The 24,922-nt window shown below is 38.4% G+C and overlaps 1 protein-coding gene across 2 annotated transcripts in view; it reads right to left on the bottom strand.

Annotated features, from left to right (window-relative positions):
* Nucleotides 1-6,833: 6,833 nt before the first annotated feature.
* The window catches only part of LOC124138490 (protein mono-ADP-ribosyltransferase PARP14-like), a 31,194-nt gene continuing 13,105 nt past the window's right edge, over nucleotides 6,834-24,922 (bottom strand). For both annotated transcript variants that reach the window (XM_048391766.1, XM_048391768.1), the window contains exons 9-27: nucleotides 24,555-24,831; nucleotides 23,760-23,983; nucleotides 22,480-22,559; nucleotides 21,920-22,141; nucleotides 21,056-21,271; nucleotides 20,370-20,472; nucleotides 20,102-20,239; nucleotides 18,821-18,886; nucleotides 18,062-18,244; nucleotides 17,490-17,687; nucleotides 16,100-16,261; nucleotides 15,442-15,507; nucleotides 14,760-14,942; nucleotides 14,204-14,401; nucleotides 13,498-13,652; nucleotides 11,407-11,797; nucleotides 10,298-10,458; nucleotides 8,985-9,162; nucleotides 6,834-7,459 (exon numbers count right to left, since the gene is read on the bottom strand). In XM_048391766.1, coding sequence (XP_048247723.1) covers nucleotides 7,170-7,459; nucleotides 8,985-9,162; nucleotides 10,298-10,458; nucleotides 11,407-11,797; nucleotides 13,498-13,652; nucleotides 14,204-14,401; nucleotides 14,760-14,942; nucleotides 15,442-15,507; nucleotides 16,100-16,261; nucleotides 17,490-17,687; nucleotides 18,062-18,244; nucleotides 18,821-18,886; nucleotides 20,102-20,239; nucleotides 20,370-20,472; nucleotides 21,056-21,271; nucleotides 21,920-22,141; nucleotides 22,480-22,559; nucleotides 23,760-23,983; nucleotides 24,555-24,831 — 3,491 coding nt within the window. In that variant the 3' untranslated portion in view covers nucleotides 6,834-7,169. The remainder of the gene's footprint in view (nucleotides 7,460-8,984; nucleotides 9,163-10,297; nucleotides 10,459-11,406; nucleotides 11,798-13,497; nucleotides 13,653-14,203; nucleotides 14,402-14,759; nucleotides 14,943-15,441; nucleotides 15,508-16,099; nucleotides 16,262-17,489; nucleotides 17,688-18,061; nucleotides 18,245-18,820; nucleotides 18,887-20,101; nucleotides 20,240-20,369; nucleotides 20,473-21,055; nucleotides 21,272-21,919; nucleotides 22,142-22,479; nucleotides 22,560-23,759; nucleotides 23,984-24,554; nucleotides 24,832-24,922) is intronic.

The raw sequence follows: 24,922 nt of genomic DNA, 5'->3' as shown, positions 1-24,922 counted from the left end.
CTTTCTAAAAGTATCTCCTCACTGCTATGCGCTCGCATCTCTTTCAGCAATGCTCTGGTACACAGACGAGAGGAGAGACCTGTGTTATGACTCCGGTGACTATGAAGGTACGAAAATGGTTCTAACTGTGTGTAGTTACCATAGAAAAGTGCAACCTGCGCCATATAATCATAAGTTATAACATCCTTAGGCCTAGGATACTTGTATTTCAACTTCCAACAGTCTGTTTCATTCACGATAATCTGCGGTTACATTTATGATTTGGTCACCTGTGTCGACAATCAGGTGCTTTGGTATTCATAAAAATAAAAAGCGACAAAAACATTTTCATATTCATATGCAATTACTACGAAAACCAGGGTCCATCGTTCGATTCCGACTATATCATAAGCATTTGTTTATGGATCACTATCAAAAAGTGATGATGCCAGATGTTCGCAAAAAAGTGAGCGTGTCCTGACCCACCGGTGGCTCCCGTCACAAACACATGAAAAGGCAAGTCAAGTGTTTGCTCGAACAAACACGGGAACATAATGTACTAGTTAGGATAATTCCATCAAACATCATCTAGGTCATGATCAACCGATGCATCAGTTTTGGGTTAACTGAAAAACACACCAATAATCCATGGACCAATACATCATCAGATACACTGATATATGTCCACTTGAAATGTCCACTAGGAATATCCACTAGGAATAAATCCATACTGTGTAGGTACATTCTTCATTATCATTCGGTTCAATCTGGCTAAAGTTTGTGTGTACTTTACCGCCACACTCAACAATGCTGTATGACGTCGGTCTGTAAATAATCGAGTATGGACCAGACAATCCAGTGATTGATACTTGTGAGCAATAATCCAAGACTTTGGAGCACCAATTTGAACATTGTTATGAGGAAAACATGACCTTATTTGAAATGAAAAACACCCTAAAATGTAGACAAAACGTTTATTTATTGGTTAAATATAAGAAGGTATACACTTGAAAATCCACACTTCTCTCAGCTTGTTAATGTGTACTGTGAAACTGCGACCACCATGTCCATTGCGATGTCATGTGCATGTCATTTGTTGTGAGATACTCATTGATATGACCCTCCTAATCTTACTTTTGATACCCGTATCAAACACATACCCATCAAATAACCATTGTTTGTTTCATTTTAGACCCCATACAACATTCTTTTGCCCTGCGGTTAATCTCGTAGTAAGTCAATTTTACATGCATATGACATTGGGATATAAACATATCATAACTCATGAAGGACAGGTTTTAGATTGAAGCATAATTTCTCATACTGTTGACATAAGTATTATCAAATATATTATCAACACAATTGCATTATATATTTTTACTATTTATCAATTGTTGATTATGTTGGAAAGCAGATAACATAACTACTTATGTTAATATTTAAAACCCCAAACCCCAAATTATCAAAATTGTGTGTACAAATATTGCGAAAAGGATAATTTTCTATATTCTGCAGTAATGATTTACAAGAAATACAAATAGTATAAACCTATGAGATTACATTCAATGACATGTTATATAAGTATATTAAAAGAATTTTGCAAAATGGAGTATTCATACATAACATATCGCACATTTATGGGCCGACCATCGAATTCTTGTAGTTTTTAAAACGATAAAAATAAGTACATAACTGCAAGTAGCCTTGTTGGGCTCCGAGTGAATCTTCCAGATATTTGATAACCTAGTCTGATATATACACTTGCACAAAAGTTAAGCGCCACCATATTCATAGTCTCTTGATTTCACGTGTGGGAATCCGAAATACAAAATATGATGATGTATGACTGAATTAGGCTTCCATAGTTTCATGAACCCAAATTTGTCCAGATACCACAAGGAAAGCGTGCTTTACGTGTTGCTGCAGTTCCCCTACCCTATAAATAGTGAAATTCAAGTTTCAGACACGTGGTTGCATTTTGCTCCTGTGTGAGATTCCCCTTCCAATAGAGGTTGAAAATCAGCCATGGTGAGGAGAAAGTTAACGAACGCTGAAAGATGGCAAGTGATAGGCATGAAAAATGCTGGCATGTCATGCAGGGCCATTGCAATTCAAATGGGTCGTCATCACAGTGTTATCACTCGTTTGATTGTCAAACATGGTCAAACCAATGATGTCAATGACAGGCATAGGTCTGGTAGGCCCAGAAAGACCTCTAACAGAGAGGATAGACGTCTGTTCAGGATAGTCAGACGAAATCCATTTGCCACTTCAACAGATTTTAAGTGGATTACCCATCAGAGAGTCTCGACGATGACCGTAAGGCGTCGCCTCAGAGCGGCTGGTTATAACGCCAGAAGACCAGTAAAACGTCCTCAACTGACTGAGAGGCACATGCGGAATCGTCTGATATGGTGTCGTGCCCGTAGTCGATGGAACTTGGCCAACTGGAGAAGGATCCATTGGTCTGACGAGTGTCAAATGCTGCTACGAACTGGTCGAATTTTGTGTGTTTGGAGGCAACGTAACACTCGTTTTGCACCAAGGAACATCCAGAAGACCTTAGCATGTGGAGGTTTGTCTGTCATGCTATGGGGTTGCGTTTCCTTCGGCTGCAAACTTCCGCTGGTGACAATTCGTGGAAACCTGAATGGCCAACAATACCAAGATGCCGTTCTATGTCCAGTGGTAGTCCCTCATTTCGACAATGCTAGAACACACAGATCTCGGGCAGTTTTGGCTTATTTGCGTCAAGAAGCTATTGCCACTCTTCCTTGGCCGGCCTGTAGTCCGGATCTTAATCCGATTGAGCATCTCTGGGACATTCTTGGCCGGAAAATCAGACATCGTGATCCCCCAGTTCAAAATCTCGCTGGACGTGAAGCCGCACTTCATGAAGAATGGATCCGTTTGCCTCAGAGAAGCATTCAACGACTTGTAATGAGTATGAGGCGTAGGGTTGAAGCTGTGGTCAATGTCCGTGGATCATACACACGTTACTGACGTTTCTTTCTTGCAATAGACTCTGCACTCTCTAGGGTTGGTTGGTTGGTTGGTCTGTTGTTTAACGCCGCACTCAGCAATATTCCAGCTATATGACGGGGGTCTGTAAATAATCGAGTCTGGACCAGACAATCCACTGATTGACATCATGAGCATCGATCCACGCAATTGGGCACTCCATAGGGTGTCTATGTGACACCTGATATGGTCTGCTGATATCATGACAGTTACATGACAAATAAAGTTTTTCAATGTTTTCTAATCCTTCAATTTCTGGTCTTCGGTAAAATTCCTTTCTGCTCTTATTCTTTTGGAACACAAGATTAACTTGCTTTGGGACAGCTTTTGCATCACATGAGGTTTACATATACAGCTTACAACAATCGTGCATCTCGTTATAATAGTCATCATTAAGTGCCAAAAGTAACAGCTCACAAATATGGTGGTTTTGTGCATGTGTATAAATGTATATCAACGTGGCCTTTTTTAGATTTTAAAACTTAGAAAAGAAATGTTTTCAGACACAACACACTATATATATTACTTTAAATACATATACCATATCATTATTATACCAACATTTTTTTCATCTTATAAATTGGAACAATGAAGTCATACTAATTTTTAATCTCTATAATGATGATTGTATTAACCTTGCAGCTTCTACATCCTGTTTGGTTTGACAATCAGATGATTGTAATACAGATAGAGTTCATTCTTAATTTCAAAAGGCCTTGCTTTTCATGTTCCCTTATTCGAAACTGATGTTTCTCAAATTCCCACATAAACAAATTATTGATGTTATTCTTTTTTCTCTTTACACCAACATATATCTGCATTGCACAATGACTGTTATTATTTTATTTGATATCTTGATATACTTGTGCATGTATACTAGTATAAGATTACACATGCATGACTTTGTAGCAGTCATTATCAGTTACTGAACTGCATGTTATGTCAATCAAGATAAGTAACATAAAAATGACTCTAGTATACTTTCATGTTTGACGAACCAATCAATTCACCGTGGGAACATAATTCATTACTTACATAAGTTACTTAGATCTTCTTAAGATCAAAATAGATCCAAATTAAAATGAGATTAAGGAGTCATTTCAGTAATATGTATACTGACTGAAGATGTAAGACAATATATACATTGCCTGAGTGAGTCAAAATACATATGCCTGATTAAAGACACTGGCTGTAACATTTATAAGTATAATCTGTTATATGCAAAAACAAATAACATAATTAAATGCATCTACATGGAATGATTGTGGGGTTAAATTTGCATTTATGTCATCATCAGAATATTTGATTATAAACTCTCTAAAATCATATTTGCTATATCATAATAATATCTAATAAATAGACTTAATACTACAGGTGTCTTGAAGTACTGTGGAATGACAATCAGGATACATAGCTACAGCAGGATAGTGAATGGGTTGTAAGGGAAATAACTTGTCAACATAATGATAAATATACTGTGCCATTAAGTGCCAAAAGTAACAGCTCACAAATATGGTGGGTGTCGCTTAACTTTTGTGCATGTGTATACATGGAGGTTCATTTGAACGGCCTGTCATTGGGGCTATACAGGAAACATAAGCACTCAACGTATATCATAGCTTTAGTTCACCTAGCATTCAGACAAGCATAGCATTAAATTATTAGCATTGGTATACACCTGTGGAATGGACAAAAAGTAACTCGTCAAAAAGAATAAAAGTAGTTGTTATCCATAAAAAGATACTAATTTTATCAAGTTTCGGTTTGGGGAAACACATTCTTTCTTTTTGGTCAAATGGTTCAAGGAGGTTATTGGTACTTATTGGTATTGGTATCCTAACATAAAGCCGCATGATACTAGCTCAGTTTATTAACATTGTTGTTACTACCTCCAGTTGTCATGTGAAGGCAGTGGATGGGGCTTATCATCGTATTATAATAACGCTTCTTTCAATATCTTTTCGCTGTATCTTACATGTGTAAGTAAAGGAGAATGTCCGAAATCTCGCGATTATTTCCGCACGTGAAGCTTGTTCGAGGCCGTTAGGGACTTTGAGGACTTTCTCCTACTTAAAACAAAGTTCGATCAAGTTAATGCCTCAAACTAATCTTCAAGTGATATTCACTACACTATGCTATACTATGGGAGGGTGACCACTCTTGTTTAACTATAGGAGGGGACCTTTCAATGAAAATTATGGGACGTTTTAGTACCCATACTCAAACTATTGGAGTGTTAGCAAAATGATTGTGTCTATCCAACTGTCATTAAAGTTCACGTAACTTTGTTTTAACAAAACCTAAAACCCGCACTATGGTCGTCCAGCCATGTTACTTTTGACATGCACTCAAAAAAGATGCAACAAACGATGTTGATACATAATGCCAACTTTCACTGTATTCTATGCAAACCAATGACATATGATCAATAACGAACGTAAATATACATAAAAAGGTCAAACATCAGAAGCAGCAGAAACATAAAGTTTGTGCGAGTGAGTGAATATGGTTTTACGCCGCTTTGTCGGTGGGAGGCACCAAAAATGGGCTTCACACATTGTAACCATATTGGGAATCGAACCCGAGACTTCGGCGTGACGAGCGAACGCTTTAACCACAAGGTTACCCGACCGCCCCTAAAATAGTTTGATAGTATTTGGACAATCGGTTGTAGAGCAATAGAGCAAAATATGTCTTTAAACATGAATTATTGTAAAATTCCCTCTGCTCGTCGTTTCAGGTTCTACTGAAGAAATATTTGTTATGAAAACAAATGTTGTGAAACATACATTGTCCGGTTTCCCCTTTCATAGAACACCTGCTGTTTGACGGAGTGAACCTTTAAATATCTACGAGCTTTGAGCTATTACAGCTTATCCATACCGAGTGAAATAATGGCGAACCTCCTGAGAATTGGCGAGGGACATTCAACATTTCGAGGTATATCCCTCACTTTGGATTTCTTGTCATGTAGGCAAGCTTTAAAAAAAGTAACTGCTGGTAATATATTTTGTTCATTTCACAAAATCTCAACCTTAGTAAGCAGCCAAACAATTATGTAGAGTTTTAGAAATGTTGTATGTTTTTGCAACATTATCTTTGTCTACCAAAGTTAAATGATTATTGGATATCTTATAACCATCATCGAGCTTCAACTATAGAAGCCTTGTGCTTGTATATTTAGTTCTTGAGTCAAACGTACGGGCCATACAGCAAGTTTGATTCCACATTTTATACACTCTCCTACCCAGAGTTCCATGCGGCCGACAGCCAGCCAGCATAGTATCTCTGCCACAGGCCTGCGCCATATGACGATTCGTCACATCTTTCACAGTCCATTCAAGATATTGAATATGCTTTTCATCCGTTTCATGTTTGACAAGTCTACACATGTTCATAAACAAATGTCAAAGAATGGTTACGGTTCATTAAGAAATTATCCTAATACGTGAAAATCTACTTTTCTTTGCGTAGTTATCCTTTGTTTACATTGGTTGTACGGCTCCACGTGCTATCATCGAAGCCCAAAGGAGAGCTATTGCGATATATCACTTTGATGTATAAATATATATACTGTCATGCAACTCACTGTCGCAGTTGTAGTAGCATATCTATATAATTATGCAAAACAATATGTAAAGCGCCCCCAAATACTTGCATTAGTCCGTTCTATACTGATTTCTGAAAAAGCGCGTTTGTTTACAAACAAGAGAAAAGTCCGGTCACGTGAAATGCAAATTAGCCTGTGGCAGTGGTGTTATGCTGAATCACCACTGCGCCGGAGTGTGCATTTTATACTGAACACATTACTCATTTTGTGAAATTTGTTGTGATTGAGTCTTCAACACGGCGCCTGTATTTAGCATAGGTACGTGATGTATATGATTTCAAAATATACAAAATACTACTATCACTACAACTACACTTTGAAATAAGAAAATATTTGCAGCGAGATAAATGTGATACTATTTCAATAAACACATAAAACCATACTGACACACAACAATACATGTACAGCTTCGAGCGCTGCTGCTCACGGAATTACTAATGTATGTGAGATATTCAAAAATTGCAAATAAAATATTGATTCTTCTAACTGAAAGGTTACATACAACTTCAACACAAGTGGTTTCTAACAAATACAAACTTGTCAACACATTTACACCACTTCAAGGTTGGAATGTGACCAGATAATCTGGGTATGCCTGTGTATCATTGAACACAACGTACATGACAGGATTGTTAATATCGTTCACGACCGAGTCATACAGCTCCGTGCCAGTGCTTCCTTTCTTGGACGGTGCAACTCTCATCTCAGGTTTCCCCAAAGTATATACGCCAGTCAAGACTCGAACCAGGTACAAGTATTTCTGCCCTTGTGCGTCCGGTCTTGAGTATGTATCTTGGGCAGAATAGTTGGCATTAACAGCGAAATACACTCCTTGGCCGTAGTAGGTGGCTGAAATTGGAAGCGGTTATCTGTAGACACATTGGAATATGAAGAGCCAGTAGCCATTCCTTGAATGCTACGAACAGTGTATATCTAAAGGTGTCATTGTGTACTTTTCACAAGTAATATATGTGTAACGTGAATCGTATCAGAAAAAAACATATGCACATTTACTGTTCTTAAAAAAATCGCTCTTCTTTTGAGATAATTTCCATTGAGGAATTCAAATACATATATAAAAATATGCAATCTCAAGCTTCCGGCCTCACAGCCTTTCATAGTCCCTGTCTTTCTCACAGTCTCTAGACCATATTATTTTCCATTCCTACAAGGCCTTTCTGTGATACACAAGCCCTAAATGAAGCAAGTCTCCCATCTCACTGGGGCTCCATTTCAATTTACATGGAGTTATTTGTTTCTATCAAAATCATAATATTTTCAGAGACTAAGTGTTAGTCTGGGCCTTCACCATGTACACTCGTTTGGCACCACATTGAATACTAGAGAAGCTTGTTCAACCATTGCTGTGACTGATACAGGAGGGGAAGTTTAGTGAGGCAATTGATAAACTTTATATCAAACTTTCTATTGCACACAGATTATAAAGCTGCAAGTGAAGTTGTTTGAACAGAATGTGGTCGCTTCCAGCTGTTCATAAATGCTCACTGTAGAGTTCTGTCTTGTTGGATACGGTTTACCAGACAACCATTAACAGATACTCGAGACAATGTTATGATTTACACATTAGAAAAGATGATGCAGGGGACGAAAACCGTGTTTTTTTCTGACGAATACCATTATTTAAAAATAGTTTGGGGCATGTCTGGCTTGCACAAGATGTAGACGACAGAAAGGTATTTCTTAATTTTTTGAAACAAAGATGTAAAGATATTTATCAACATGAGTAATTCATGAGTCAAATTATTTTAATATTCTTCCGAAATCCAAAGTTCAATTGCATCATTATCTTATGTAATGAGAAACAATCTCCGTCGAATGTTACCCAAATTTATCTGCAATGTACGTAATGTTAACATTAGAGCAGCTAGATTTTCCAAAAACACGGCAATTGACTATGCACCCTGTCCATACTCTAACCACCCTAATGAAGAGTGAGGGCGTATGGTTCGACGCCGCTTTTAGCAATCTTCGAGCAATATCACGGCGGGGGACCCCCAATGAAGATGAATATCACGTACTATCAATATGTCCAGAATATGCAAGTCCAAGAAATGATTACATGCAACCGTATTTAAACAAAACGGACCATCTCGGTAAAATTTGTATGATATACTTCAAATCGAAAGTGTGAATATGTTACTTACGTTATCCGTGTTATTGTACGTGTACGTGTTATTTTATTTCACATGAGGGCTAAGAATCCTGTTAGGAAGTGCATTCCTGTAGACCCGTTCTATATTCTACGAAACTATAATGTCAAGATTGCGCAGCAAGTATTAACTATATCATTGTATACAAGATGTATTATTGGCCTCTTGGTCATATATGCCTGTCTGTCTAAAGCAATACCTACCATTTTTCCCACAATAGCTTCTGTTGAACCCATGTGCATTGATGCTGCCTATAGCATCTGTGCTGGTACCGTGCCACAGCCATGCCTCATTCTGGGTACCCTGGGGGTTCTGCTTCTCAAGTTGCTTCTTTTTGGCCGCATATTGCTGATACAGAGATCTGTTCTGAATGCGAGTCACCTATGACAAATACGCAATGTATGATGGTACTTTTCAGTAACAGGGAAGGTGTTAGTCAACGTCGTAGGTTACAAACCACTGCAAAGGTTTGTGAGGGTACACTTCAAGTCACGTCCTGGCAGAATATAATGTACAAGTTGAAATGCGTTGAGTTGCTGAGGGAGCGGCCATTTGATATTATTAAAATTATTCTAGCTCATGGCTTTGATTTAAATATCTGGTTTTACCACTGCAGCTGAAAATTATCTAGTCTCCATACAAAATTCCAATTAGTTTTATGATAAGGTCTTCATAGGTAAGAAATTTATTTTAATGGGAGGACTCTACATACAGCACATATGTAATACACAACGGAGATGGTGTTCTATCCGACATACAGATGACGATCAAGAGGAATCAACTATTTCTGTTACAAATGTAAAAAGTTCTTTCCACAGATAGATGCACATATTTTATGCAAACATGTCCGTGCCTAATATGCCATGTTATCATTGGTTTTGTGTTATAAATATTGAGGTTAATGATGCACTGTTCCAGAAATAGAATCACCTCCGCGTGTGAACCATACATCAGATAGCATTGAGTGTGTTAGGTTTAAAAACATCCATATATCTTTATGCCATTGTATCGTAAACAGTGTCAGATCATGTCCGTGTTACATCGTATCGTCACTATTGGATGGTAATTTATAAATACATGCATATGATAAAGTTATTCGTTATTTTGATATAATGTTCTTATGTATAATTTCCCGCTGCCACTACGATTTTGTCAAAGACTTTATAATTTCAATGACTATCTTCACCCGGAGGATATCATTTAGATCGGGAAAGAGGTCCATATGACGTTTGACCTAATAGATTTTAACCGATTTGCAAACAGACGTTTCCTGATTTCCGTGGATCTATGTTATTTCTCGCATCTAGAACAAGTCTCAGTAAAGGTTTAGTCAATGTCATCAGATCTTAGTTAATATTGACTTACGAACTTTAACAGCTTTTCAAGAACCTACTTAAAAGCGAAATCTCCTCAGCTTACGCGAATATTTGTATTTTGAGAGGCAGAGGCAAGGAAAAACTATTATGGTATTTCAAGTTCATCGACTGTGCGTTTTATATAGATTGTGGTATCGTACCTGAAGAACCTTGGCATTGCTGTTGTTGATAGTTGACATGAACGTTTGTTCAACAGTCTTAAACTCTTCACCGCCAGCTGCGACTTGAAAACACTCAATATTAACATCATCCGCCATTTTCTGCCAGCTCGGAGGTAGGTCAAATATTGATTGTTTGGCCTCTGAAAAACAACACGTAGGCTATAAATACATTTTATTAAGTATTACACCTACACGAATGTCACAATGTATATATTCTCTTCACGTAAGGATAGTGTGTAGTTAAGAAGTGTGGTTCGTATGTATTTGCTTAAACAGACTACTCCTTGACCTCATCGTTGAGAAAAATATGAATGGCTGTATCTGCTAATACTGTATGCCGAATTAGGGTTGACAGTTTGTTGTCCACCGTGTTCTAATCACAAAGAAATAAATAATCTCTGTTGTCCTATTCATCGTGGCATTGAAATTGAATATATTTGTCTCCAAACACGTCGCCTTAGTTGTCAGATGGCGTTTTACCAGTGTCTATATATACTATCGGAAAAGTATAACTGTGCTTTACATAAAGTGGTGTAAACGTTATGTTATTGAAAATAACAACATAATATTTGATCACTCTTCTGATCAATGTTTTATCACAACGAATTCGTTGACATAACCGATACATGGTAACAGGAGACAGAGCCACACGCCCTCACAGAGCGGTGGTGTAACACCTCAATTAACAATGCCACAATCGGATGTGACTACCATATGCGTTGATACAGAGCGGTGGTGCATTGAAGACACGAGAGACATTGAAGCCCTGGCATTGCATAAGCGTTTGTTACGGTTAAACAAAAACGTTTTCATGGGCACGATAGTTCTACAATTATTGTGTGCTGTTCACATGACAAATACAACGAGTGTAATTATCATGCTCCCAACGAACACGCAAAGATCCTAATCGTGCGCGTGTAAATTGTGAATCTCGACCTTATAGTCGAGGAGATGTCTTGAATAATATGAATTAAAAAGTGCATTACATAACTTTATAGTAAATTTATTTTTAATGAAAGTTATGTGAAGCACAGTTAATTATTCCGTTAGTATATTTAGATACACCTTAGATAATACTATTTTCTCACCCTGCAAAAGGTCTCGTCGCATGACATTGTATGTTTTCTTTGCTGCTGTTCCCTCCAAGGACGAAAAGTCGATTTCGATCTTGGTCTTCATGAAAGGTACCTTGAACGACTTCTTATTGTCTGTAAATGCCTTTTCTATTGCTGCATTTTCCTTCTTACCAAAGTCCTTCTTATCGGAAGGACTGTCTTTCTCGAAATAGGCCCACTGTATTGTTCGAGAGAGTAGGGTCGCCTTTTCTGTTTCGCTCTCCTCCTTCTCAATGTCACGTAGGTATTGAATAACCTCTCCTGTGGCAAGCCCAACCTTACCTCTCAGTCCTGTCAGTTCTATAGCTCCTTTGTTTCTGTCGGCTCTTAGCTCCACATCAAAGCGTTTATGCAAGGAGTCAATCTGGAAGTATATTTTCTGTGTCAGTAAATCGTCAGGATGCTCGGCATCCTAAGGGTATCTACTTATAATCCAACAATTAGGGATTCGAAAGTATATTTATTATGCTGCAAATAACAATTCCAAAGCATCTGAATATTTATCTAAGACTTTTTTTCAAATGAAATTGAAATTCACAACAAATTATAAAAGGGGGAAACAAAAGTGGATTGAGGAGGCTAGTAAATAATAACATATATTTGAGAGTTTTTTTTGTAGAAATACATTTGCAAACAAAAACGATAAAACCTTTTCAATAATAATAATTAATATGTAGAAGAGTCCGTCGTACGATTCCGACTTTTTCATAAGCATGATATGCTTGTCGTAAGAGGCTCCTAACGGGATCGGCAGATCAGGCTCGCTGACTTGGTTGATGCATGTCATCGTATCCCAATTGCTTTGAACGATGCTCATGATGTCAATCACTGGCTTGTCTGGTACATACTCGATTATTTACAGATCGCCGTCATATAGCTGGAATATTGCTGAGTGCGGCGTTAAACAACAAACCATTAGCATGAGAGGGGTGGAGGAATAGCCTTGTGGTTAAAGCGTTCGCTCGTCACGCCGAAAGCGTTCGATTCCCCACATGGGTACAATGTGTGAAGCCCGATTCTGGTGTCCCTCGCCGTGATATTGATGGAATATTGTTAAAAGCGGCATAAAACACTCCTCACTTACTCACTGGTACTCACTCATAAGCATTTGTTTATGAATCACTACAAAAATAGTGTTTGCGAAAAAGTGAGCGTATCCTGCCCTCAACAATTGCAAATGCAGGTCAATTGTTCATTTGAAAAATAAATCACACGGGAATATATGGTACAACATCATTTTGCTCATTGACGGACCAAATGTCTACCATAAAACTTATTTAATGCTTCTTTAAGAACGTGGTTGTTGTAACGCTGATCAAACAGCCTTTGTGCAAGATTCGTATGACGCTCTTTCAAATCTTCGTACAAAGAGCATCCTCGATTGTACCTCAAACGTTGTGAAATGTAGACACCAAGGCCTGGAACTTCTGGCATATTGCTGGACAGAAAGGGACGGATGAGGCGGGCTCACTGGTCTCCTATATTTCTAGTTCAGGTGGGTAAATCAGTGGAAGGAAATTGGGTATTTTAATTTTTTTTAACAATATCAGATAATCGAAATTCCGGAAGCTTTAAGTTAAATGGCTTGGCCTAATGCCCGTGTTGCCAATCCAATGCGTGTTTTTTGGCATATTTCTTCAGTTATTTGTGGCATTATTTGAGATGTCACTTATGGCAAGCTCTTTGATTAAGCATTGAATGTGTAGTGATCCTTCTATACAATGGCAGAGTTATTTGAGGCAATGTCAGTTGGATCTACTATAAACTTTTCATCAAGGGCATCCAGTTTCATTTTAATATTCCAATATTGTTTCCAAGTTTTATTTTCTTCATTTTTCTCATTCTACCAAAGACAGCATCACATACTGACTTAAGCCACCCCGAAAGACATTCAACAGGTTCATCTTCTCTTTTGGCCATTATTTTATCAAATGTTTTGACAGGATCCATAATGATTGTAAAGTGTTGAAGGCTGGTATTGTCTTCTTGCAAAACCTCTAATGGCAATACACATGTTCCAAACTCAAATAATGGGCATTGTTACTGTAAAGTGAATATCGTAACCTGATGGTCTGTTAGTTTTGTTATCACTTGGTCCTGTGATGTCTGTGTAATCCATTCCTCCTTGCATAGTGCTTCCAGGTTCCTTATACCATTGGCTATGTTGTATGATTGGTCAGAGAAGAAGAAGAGATCAACCCACCCTGTCGAAGTGGTGCCTGACGAAATGTACGAAGAACAAGATGGAACATACCAATCCTTTGGAAGCGTAAAGGCAGTTATCTTATTGATAGATAAAACGACAAAACCCTTTCCATCCCGCCTATGAATGCAACGAGGTCATTCCATCACGGTTAATAATAATAAGGAAATTAGTTCAGCAAATACTCAAACACAAAAGTAACTGTAATCAATTAAATTTATGGATAACTGAAAATAATGACAATAATGACGACATGGCCTATATTCCAACTACTAATTGTTCAGTCAAACTAGGGTAGCTTGATGAGATTTTTGTGTCTGATGGGTCCAAAGAAAAAAATATTCTTTCTCCCTCTCTTGCACATCTCTTATAGGAAATTAAAGTAGAATACATTTAACCATAATTTGTGTAAAACAAAACTAATATCAAGGCAGAATTTGGATGTGAAAGTTTGAAGTTGTTTGAAATATTATTTAATATTATTAAAGATCATTTTCCTATGGGGTATCTCTTTGCAATCGTTAACAGCACAAATACAACTCCTGCACCTTATTGGTAAATACTTACCTCTTGTAATGATAGATTGTGCCTGTGGTATTCCTCCTGTGCCTGCCGAGTGTTTCACCATTGCAGCAAATGGTTTTAACATTGCTTCCTGGAATACAACTACTCGAACATCGCTGATGTTAACAGCCTGAGGTCCGAACTCAGCAAATGCTTGTGACATAAGCTTGGCAATATCCTCAGGCTGTATATTTCCGATGCCTGTACAGAAAATGTTGCTTGATACAATAGAAGCTGACATATAGATGCAAAGTACAACTATGAAAGGAACATTCTGACTGCTGCACATCTCTTCAGCTTCTTTTTAGTATTATTAATATTATTTTTATTATTATTGTTGTTGTTGTAGTTGTTCTTATCATTATTTACTACTGCTGTTTCTTTCAAGTTCCGAAAAACGACCACTACATCTGTTATATTTTCCAATAATCTTCATTTGTTGATTGAGAACTACAACGAAACATATATTCTGATCCAAATATGGATGAAACATTACCAATAATAATATGTAATATATTAACACACTCACAATGACTGTTACCAGTTCTAGCCACGTTACCTGTTCCCAGCAAAGGGAATGCTACTGACTGTGCACCACGCAGTTTTTCTGCCTCTTCCAGACAGCTGAGGACTACTTTCTTCCAGTCATTGCCGAAATGGTGCCCGGCCACATGGAGGACGTATTTACACTTCAGACCTTTGGATGTCGTGCTGATAACGCCATGCTGTCTCATGTCATCAACTGTAACAGCAAATGTAAATTCAAGCATTCTGGTCATGCTACCGATAGAGCAGTTAAGTCAAAGAAACAAGTCGTGCCAATCCAGACTTGAACATGTGCTTGCGGCCTGACAATACTGGGTGTAACTATTCCCTTGAAATCTGGATACTCACGTGCCAGAGCTAATGATTGCTTTGGGGATGTTTCCCATGGACTTGAAACTGAACCCAACTTATCTCACTCATATGAACAAAACATTCTAGTGGATCAACCCTTTTTAAAAGATACTCACAATGACGTGAGCTTCGTTTTCTACTTGTGTAACACCGACCACGAGCGATTACATAATTCACATGACATTCAGAATGCTAGATTACATTAATATTAATGTTACATTGATGTTACATTTCCACATAAAAGATCTGAAGTCTTCCTGAAATGTTTTTTTATCTACAATGTACAACTCCAGGGTATAGCAAGTGTCTTACACAACTGCACAGAGAATCGATATGAATCTCACTTTTCTTTGCACACTGCGAATCCATATCTTTGCCACATGCTTTCCTGATAGCACTTGAGACAGCACCTTAAGGAAATATACCATGAACAGCACACGTAAGGCATTCCTCTTTCAGTTTATCATGTAATACCACTTTGCTAATATCAAGACACGTCTGCCTTTACATTTCATTAAGTATCTATTGAGACAACTTCTGGCATATCATGTAAATACAGGTGTTATCGTTGATTAAAAATAGTGTACAGTAAAACAAAATGTATATCTTTATCAGGTTTATTGAAAGGAGTATATGTAGGTCCCTGGTGAAGTTGTGATAGTAAAACGTACCTATACTTTCCAATTCCTTTAATGATCTTAATGTGGAAGTAAAATATTCACTATTTCCCTGACATTCTTTAATACGTTCTTACCTTATGGTACAGTACATCGCTTATTACTCATTTACTCATTTACTCATTTATTCTGCTAATGGTCTTTACATGGAAGTAAGTGGAATTGTCTTCACATGATACCATCCGACTACTCTCTAGTCCTGCTATCTTCTGATATAGATTCAACTGTCTAATCTATTGCACTGCAAAGGTCTGGTTATGGTATCAATTGGCTCCTCTCTTTTCCTCCTATTTTCTACTAATAGTCTCACTAACGGCTGCCCCACCTTTCTTTAGGTCCAGTTCCATGTTGGTGCTGTTCACGATACAGTCTGTGTCTTCTTCTGTTATGTCCCCTTGTTTCATTTGCACTGTAATATTTCCAAACTGTATGCTACCAGAGCCGGCGGAGGCGCTCCAGGGACCTTCTGAAACAATCCCACGAACCCCTGGAACAAAAACAAAGATGATGAGAGACCGAGCAAGATTAAATTAACGCTGCTTTAAACACTATTCAGTTGTAGCAAGACGTGTCAGTTTGATGTGGGGAACACAGGTCTTTACGACCTTAAAACCAACGACACACTTACAAATTAAGCGATATATAATCAGAAGGAAACTGGGACCGGGGGTTGATGCCTTGCATAAGACAGCGAAAGTGCGACACCTTAGACCGCTGGGCCACCCGTTATATAAATATGATTGTATACGCATTTACACGTAACTGGATCATGAGCAGAACGTTTAATAGAATCACACATTTTAATGGCAGCAGGTACCCCTACAGGCCAACATCTCATGGAGGTATAATTTACTTTACATTAGATTTGATCGGGGAGAATCCGCTTGGCCACCCGTCCGTTAGACTTGGTTGTATACGCATATACACGTAACTGGATCAAGAGCAGAAAATCCTCATGAATGGCAGCAGTTAGCCCTACCAGCCACCAACATAGAGATATTATGTGCGCTATACTCGTTTTCATGCCATTACCAAGAAGGTCAAGATCATCACATCATATTCCTCGTCATCATGGATTAACTTGGAAGTGATTTTGCCAACTTTCTTTGAATATATACTAGTAGTTGCTAAAGAAACCGAATGTACCTTTAATTTAAGCTATTCAATATTTTGACGTTGATTGGAAGCCGTGATAATTATTTCATTATCACACGCGAACACATGTTGACCTTGTGACGCCTATGATCAGTTTGCCTGGAAAATTGAACTTACAACAATCAGTGTCTCATCATATCATCATGACGTTACCTCCAAAAAAACAAGAAACTAGAGATGTTTATCAACGATAAGAACAGGAACATAAGGTGCCACATTTCCTAATTGAGACTGGAGCAACCAGTAAACATTGCAATCATTTCAGTATTGATTGTCTAGAGTACCTCTGACGTGAAAATGAATTTCTGTTGATAGTATTGATATCGGGTAGCCTAGTAGTTAAAGCGTTAACTCGTCACGCCGAAGACCCGGGTTCGATTCCCGACATGGGTGCAATGTGTGAAGCCCATTTCTGGTGTCCCCCGCCGTGATATTGCTGGAATATTGCTAAAAGCGGCGTAAAACCATACTCACTCACTCCCCATCCTACGTTACAGGAATGTTCAAAGGAATATATCCTATATCAAATATTGACAAATAGTCCCGCTCTTTTTTCTTACCTATTTTAGGTGTTCGTATGGTGGATTGTTGATTCAATGATTTCACTGATTCCTTCATCTGAGACGAAACTGTGAGAAACATTGACTTCTGGAACACAACCACCCGTACATCTGTTAGGTTGGATGCTTGAGGCTCGAACTCGGCAAAGGCATGAACCATGATCTCGGATATTTCTTGAGGGTTGACGTGACCAGCACCTGATGGCATTAAGTGTCGGTATTGTAATCATAATTAGCATAAACTATTAAGGGTGGTGGTGAGGTAGGCTAGTGGTTAAAGTGTTCGACTCCCTACATGGGTACCAAATGTAAAGCAGTTTTTTCTGGTGTCCCCGCCGTGATATTGCCAGAATACTGATTAAAGTGGCGTAAAATGACACTCACTTAATAAATCACTCAATCCCTCATTCACTCACTATACAGTGACCTATAGTTGACTTGTAGTATATCTGGGAACGAAACATTAATATATATAAATAAATACAGGTATATAAACACGGTACATATCCTTTCATTGAACACCATATTATCATTATTTCATTATAACCTTGAAAGAAATAACTTGAACCTACCTGTTCCAAGGACCGGAAGGGCAATTGAGCGCGCATCACCCAATTCGTCTGCCTCCCTCAAACATGTGAGGACCACTTTCTTCCAGTCATTGCCAAAATGGTCCCCCGCCACATGTAGGACGTAGCTGCACTTCAGACCTTTCGCTGTCGTGCTGACAACTCCGTTCTGCCTCATTTTGTCCACTATATATAAAGTATGGTTCTGATCAGTCTTTGGAATTATCGAGTTTCCATAACACACGCACGTTTTTACCGGAGAAAGATGTTGCTGCGCAGGTATCTTTGTATAACACGCTATGTGTGCAACAGCCTAGAACACACACTGCATATATTTTTCATGGAGAACCGCAGCTATTTATACCTGTATGTATGAACATGGCTGACTTACTACAGGAGCCGCAGCTGATCGCACCTGTGTGTATGAACATGGCTGACTCACTACAGGAGCCGCAGCCGATCACACCTGTGTGTATGAACAAGGCTGACTCACTACAGGAGCCGCAGCTGATCGCATCTGTATGTATGAACATGGCTGACTTACTACAGGAGCCGCAGCAGATCACACCTGTGTGTATGAACAAGGCTGACTCACTACAGGAGCCGCAGCTGATCGCATCTGTATGTATGAACATGGCTGACTTACTACAGGAGCCGCAGCTGATTTATTGTATTGAACCACATATTCAAGGTACAAATGATACTTGTTTTTGAATGTAAAACGATTCTCATTGTTTTTCCAAACAAGCACTTGTTCCTTACCTTTCATTTTGCACTGTGAGGTCATGTCTTTTCCGCATGCTGTGGCGATAGCTACGGACACAGCACCTGGAACAGAAAATCGTGGAAATATTCAATATGTCAACATGTGCAAATAGGCTCACTATATATTGACTTTTCTTGTCTAACGAAGGTCAAAAAACCAGATATATGACGGCGCTTCTGTAAGTAATAAAGTCTGGACCAGACAATCCAGTGATCGAAATTATGACCATTGTCCCACTCTATCGCAATCAACCAAGTCATGACTACCCGATCCCTTTTGTCGCCAATCCCTTTAGGTTGTTTGGGACCTAGTCTACCCCGCAATCCCTACTAGGGAGCAACAAGACGGTAAAGAATGTGCTGTTTCTAGGCCCAAATCTAAACAGGTTATAATAAAGTTATAAAATAATATCACGGTTATATTTTTTTAACATTCAAAATGCGCAACATGCGTCGGAGCTTGTTAATACTCAAAGATTTGAGTATTGAAATACTTAAGCACAAAGAATTATTTGAATATTTGATGTTCAACAATAGCATGCACCAATTTCAAATATCTTCTACATAAGTTTTTTTTAATTAAGTGTATAATTTTCATCCCATCCGCAAATACAGAAGTTGGAATATAGAAATAGCGCCAAGGCACAGTTGCAAACAGGTATATTTGGGAACACACATGAACTTTTTGTAAATTAAGTATATAATGTGCATTCCATCCCCTAAGATGGGTATTGAATAGAAGGTGCACAAACATTTCCATAATCACAATTGACATCTCTACGTAAAACCACTGTACAGTGCTTAACTGCCGGGCAAAAGAGAGTATACAAGCAAGTTTTATTGTTGATAAAAGGTGTTGACGAATAGGTGAGCGCATCTTACCCCGCAGGTGGCACCAATCACAAACACATGCAAACATCTCAAAAACACATGCAAACATCTCACAAACATATCCCGGTCACGAGCCGAATGCAATCTGCAATCTGACTCCAACTATAGTTGTACATTTTATATCAGTGTTTCAGATTCCTGAGAAGACGATTACGAAATTGAATGTTTAATTTGTTTTCAGTTCTATACCATTAACAAGTTATACCATGGCCCGACACGTCTTCAGATTCCAAGACGTTTCAGTTTCATTGCAGCATATACTAAACGGTTTTCACAACTGAACACATCACAGCTGTATTATAAAGCGAGACATCCTTCTAACAGTTTAACGGTAACAAGCAATACAAACTACTACTGATCTACAGCGTCAACCCGCTCTTTTTTCACCTCTTTGTAGGTCCAGGTCAGGGTTTGTACTGTTGACGATGCAGTCAGCGTCCTCCTTGGTTATGTCCCCTTGTTTGATCTGAACGTTGAGCCGTCCAATCTGAAGTCCGTCCGATTCAGTCTCGGATACCCATGAATCTTCAATACAAGTTAAAATGTATGTATTCAAATATAACTGAACAATTTAATGAACGAGATACTGTCCCTATTTCAACAAAAGAACAAGAAATGGTTTCCCTCAACACAGAAAACAAAACTCTCAGCATACCTTCAGTGTTCACTTGTTCAAAGAAAGAACGGCGATCCTTTACCACAACTGCTGGCTCAGTTATCTCTCCTGTCTCCATTTGTCTTTTATACTTTTCAAAGGCCTTCGTGAAGGATTGAAAAAGAAAACACATACATACTCTTTGAGTACAGAAATAACACAAAATAAAATATTTTCCTTGTTTAAGATTAATTATCTCCATCGAGTGTCTTTTGATAACAGTATGAGTGTGAGATTCTATCAGGTCATCCTGCATGAATCTTCGACCTTTTTTATGGTAACTGGTGACGTCACAAACTCACAATGACACGCAAAGCGTTGTGATACAATGCAATTACAGCCTTATCTCCTTTGCAACTGTAACGCAATGGTTCGTCATTTGTCATCAGGTGTTGTTTTCTAACACATGGAAATATGTTTGATCACACCCATACTACATCTCACGCAAAAGTCAGTTTGGAATGATACATACATGTATTCAAGTTTCTGAGCAGTTAAGTCAAACTTGCAACCGTCAAAAAAATGTTTCCCTTTCTATGACCACCTAGAAGCTTCAGACGAATGTGTCCTTGACACACATAGCATATTGCTCCATTGAAAAATCAATTTTAACATACACTATAATAATAATAATAATAATAATAATAATAATAATAATAATGCTGTAATTTTGTGTTATCACTTACCTGGATGACTTGTTTGTCTGATGGATAAATCACTACTCGAACTTCTTCCAGTGCGGTGCTTCTCTCTTGAAAGTTATTGACAACTGTGTACATAGTCTGAGCCACGAAGTCAGGTGCATAGCCCAGGTTCCCTGTGCCTAGGGCTGGGAAGGCAATGGTACGGCATCCGTCATCAGAAGCTGTTTGCAAACACTTCAGAATGATATTCTGAAGTACCTGTTCAGGGGAAAGGCAATATGGAGAAAAATACATACCATCTAAACAAATACCATCTTTCATGAATGTCCACAAATAGATTCTTGATATGGTTGCTGTGTCAGATAGGATTCGAGCCTCTTGAAAAAATTGGGGTGTCATCATTTTTAGGAACAGGTATGTGACATTTTAGCCCCATTGGGGTTGTGGTCACTGAGGAGATGATGTTTCAAGTGTGAAGCTTTACGAGCTTTACGAATTTACAGGCACGGTCAAAGTGTAAAAAATAGGATCAAAGTTTTGAATGTGTGGAGCACCACCGATAACTACACATGTACCAAATTTCATTTTATTATGAAAGAACATGTCTGAATAATGGCCAAAAATAGCTCTGCCAATATGGCTAACGAGACGGCCATAGTGAAAATCAGATTAGGTCTTGAACAAATTGGGCTGTCATTGGTGGGAAGAAGCATGAAAGTTCAGTTTCACTGGAAGGGTTTCCAAGGAGAAGATGTTTACGACGGACGACGAATGATAGACACTGGTCAAACAGGACACGGCATAAGCTCACTTAACTTGTTCAGGCTAATAAACCAAAACGGCTGAATTGTTGGTTACAAAAGACGCTTCTGATTCAGAGATACAAAAATAACTGGGTTAACTTACATCAGAACTAGAGGCACTTGCAGTGGACAGACAGGCATGATACACACGACATCCCAAGTTTCCTCCAGAACTGACAGCAACATCTCCCGGCTTTATTCCTTGGGGATACTTCACTGACAGCTCATCCTGTATTGTGTTCCCTGCAGCTTTCAGGATCGACTTGGACACAGCTCCGTTGTTAAGATCAAGGTTGTTGGACGTTGAGTTTATGATAGCATCAGCCTATTGAAAATGCTTGCTGATTACAAAAACTTTGAGACTGCGATAATATGAAATAAAAAAGAAGGTGCTCGGGCGTGTTTCTGTGTATATCTACAATTTCAATGATCAGATAACATCTTGGTTGACCTTCAATAGCAACACAATAGTATAACCGTTTATACTGATTAGGAAAGCTTAATGTAGTTCCAACATGAGTACTCGTATTACTGTTCCTTCACTTCATCATCCATTTAAGACTCTAATACATTTCGCAAAGCATTGCAATTGAAAGACACGCACTACACAAGACAGAGAGATCATCATATTACACAGCTTAGCACTTAATATACCATACTTACTTTTTGTTTCGCAATTTCGCCTTTGACAATTGTCACTTTGCTGTGTGAAGATGCTTTTTGTCCTTGAGTTGGAAGGACACCTTGTGAGAGAAAGAAACACAGCCACCATGTACTAATCAAATCAATATTCAAGTAACATGATGTCAGACAGGGAATTGTCTGTAAGCACCCTGAGTGCCACAAACACTGACTTGTGTGCACATTCTAAGTGAAGGTAACTCATAAAGACAACCTTGGGTTGCCAGAACCGTGACTATGCTCGTAGGTGTAATTATTAAACACTGAATACCGTCAAAAACAGCTTTAAAAAGCCCAAGTTACTCAACAGTTAAATAACTCATGGTTGAGAGAGAAAGAGGGGGTGTGGTGAAATGAGGTTTAGTCTTCTAGATTATTGCGCTTATACAGCTATGGGTATGCATCTGTTCGTAGCTGCCGGTACTAGTCTGGACTAATGCCCATTTTATAGTGCTAGGCAACTGAGATAACACAGACTTTAAAAGATATGTACATTCAAAAATGGCATTGTTCTTTGTCCAGTTCTAGAAAAGCAAACCACTACATTTAAGACTACTATTATACTAGAACCTTATCTATTAAGTGTAAATTTACATAAGTTTAGAACAGCTCTTTCTCGATTCCGTTGTGGCTCACATGATCTATTTATTGAAACAGGCAGATATGAAGGTATTGCAAGAGAACACAGACTTTGTAGGATTTGTAAAACTGATTGTACTGAAGATGAATATCACTTTTTATGTGTATGTCCAGTGTATGAAGATTTAAGAGCAAAATATCTAAATAACTATTTCTACCGCAACCCAAACGGTAACAAATTTTGTAAAGTAATGACTTGTGATTGTACAGAAACTATTAGAAATCTATCAATGTTCATTTATCATGCCATGACACTAAGAAAATGTATGAATGTGGAACACGCCCCACACATTGTACTATAGGCCTTTGGCCACATAAGTACCATGAATAAAGATTGATTGATTGATTGAGATAACATACTGGCGTGTATCATGAAGACCCCACTCAGGCACAGTATACTGACTCCAGGCTGAACAGTCCTTGTTTTATTCCCAAAATGCTGAGCACCATGCATGGTAACAACAAGTACCATCTTTTAACGTCTTTAGGTATGAAACACCAGGGGATTGAACCACCGACCATACGCACTCTGGAAAGACGCTGTATCAACTAGACCCCTAGAAAAAGAGCTCTCATGTTATATTACATATCTTAAGCTTCGAACAACTCCAAAAAATATTTACCGACACCACCAGTGACTGGTTTGGGTTTTGAAGCTATTGGAAGGCGTGAATCAGTTGTATTGTTGCTCTGTGTCAGCGCCACTCTTCGATCACTAAACACGAACTGTAGAGCCTCGGCAAACAGCTGGGTGGTTTTCCCGCTCATGTCAATCAGGTACACATTCGTCACGCTGCTGTTTGGACTCTCCAGAGTGAAGAATTTCTTAATGGCCTCAACAATGTGCCTGAAAAGAGACATAAAACTAATCATCTAGAAATAAGAATATTGATACATCAGATATTGACTGTAGTTAGATGTTCCTGCAAAAGAGTCCCGAAAACACACCATTCGTGTGCATATTTACTTATTATTTGTTATAAAAATAGCATTAGAATAGTATGTGCATATGAGTTAAAATGTGGTTTCTCATTTACGAGACTAACATACACTTGAGGATTTCAATGAGTTCAACGTTTCCAGTTGATGGCAAGGTTGATTTGACTTGGTTGATGAACGTTAGTATCATATACGAATGACATACACGACTTTATTGACATGAATGCATATCTCATTCACCTGAACGTTCCTAAGCACATAAATGATATAACTGGAATATCAAAGTGGCGTAAACCCACATCACTCACTCACTTACTCACTCCAACAACATACATGTCAAACGTTTTGAAATATTCTCTATTTCAGTTAATTGAACAAACTAAAAGGCATTTCGTGACGTTGTTTTAGACATAATGCATTTGGGAGGTACACTTTGTAAAGACACAAGTCTAGACGACACCATTCAGTCTTGATCTAACCTTGTAGCAAGATTGCCTGGGTATCGAAATATTCCAGCACTAAGGGCAGGTAACGCAATAGACTTGTATCCATGTCTGTCTGTCTTCTCCATGCTTAACATGATGGCATCTTTCAGGTCTCCTTCCTCCCCAGCATGACCACCAGACCAACACGGACCGACGGCATGGGCAACCATTTTACAGGGGAGACGTCCTGCACCAGTAGTTACAACATCCCCTGCTCTCAAAGCCTTGTTCTTAGTGTATTCATCACTCTCCCGTTGAATTGTAGGTCCACCTGATAACATGATGTTTATTGTAAACTAGATGTAAAGATGTAGGAATCCTTGAAATTGCCAGGTATTGTTATCTGGTTGTGTATATTGACA

Source organism: Haliotis rufescens, unplaced genomic scaffold (assembly GCF_023055435.1).
Source record: "Haliotis rufescens isolate VD_foot unplaced genomic scaffold, xgHalRufe1.0.p SCAF_97, whole genome shotgun sequence".
Classification (NCBI taxonomy): Eukaryota; Metazoa; Mollusca; class Gastropoda; order Lepetellida; family Haliotidae; genus Haliotis; species Haliotis rufescens.
Note: the sequence above shows the minus strand (reverse complement) of the source record. Positions and strands in the feature narration are given on the sequence as shown.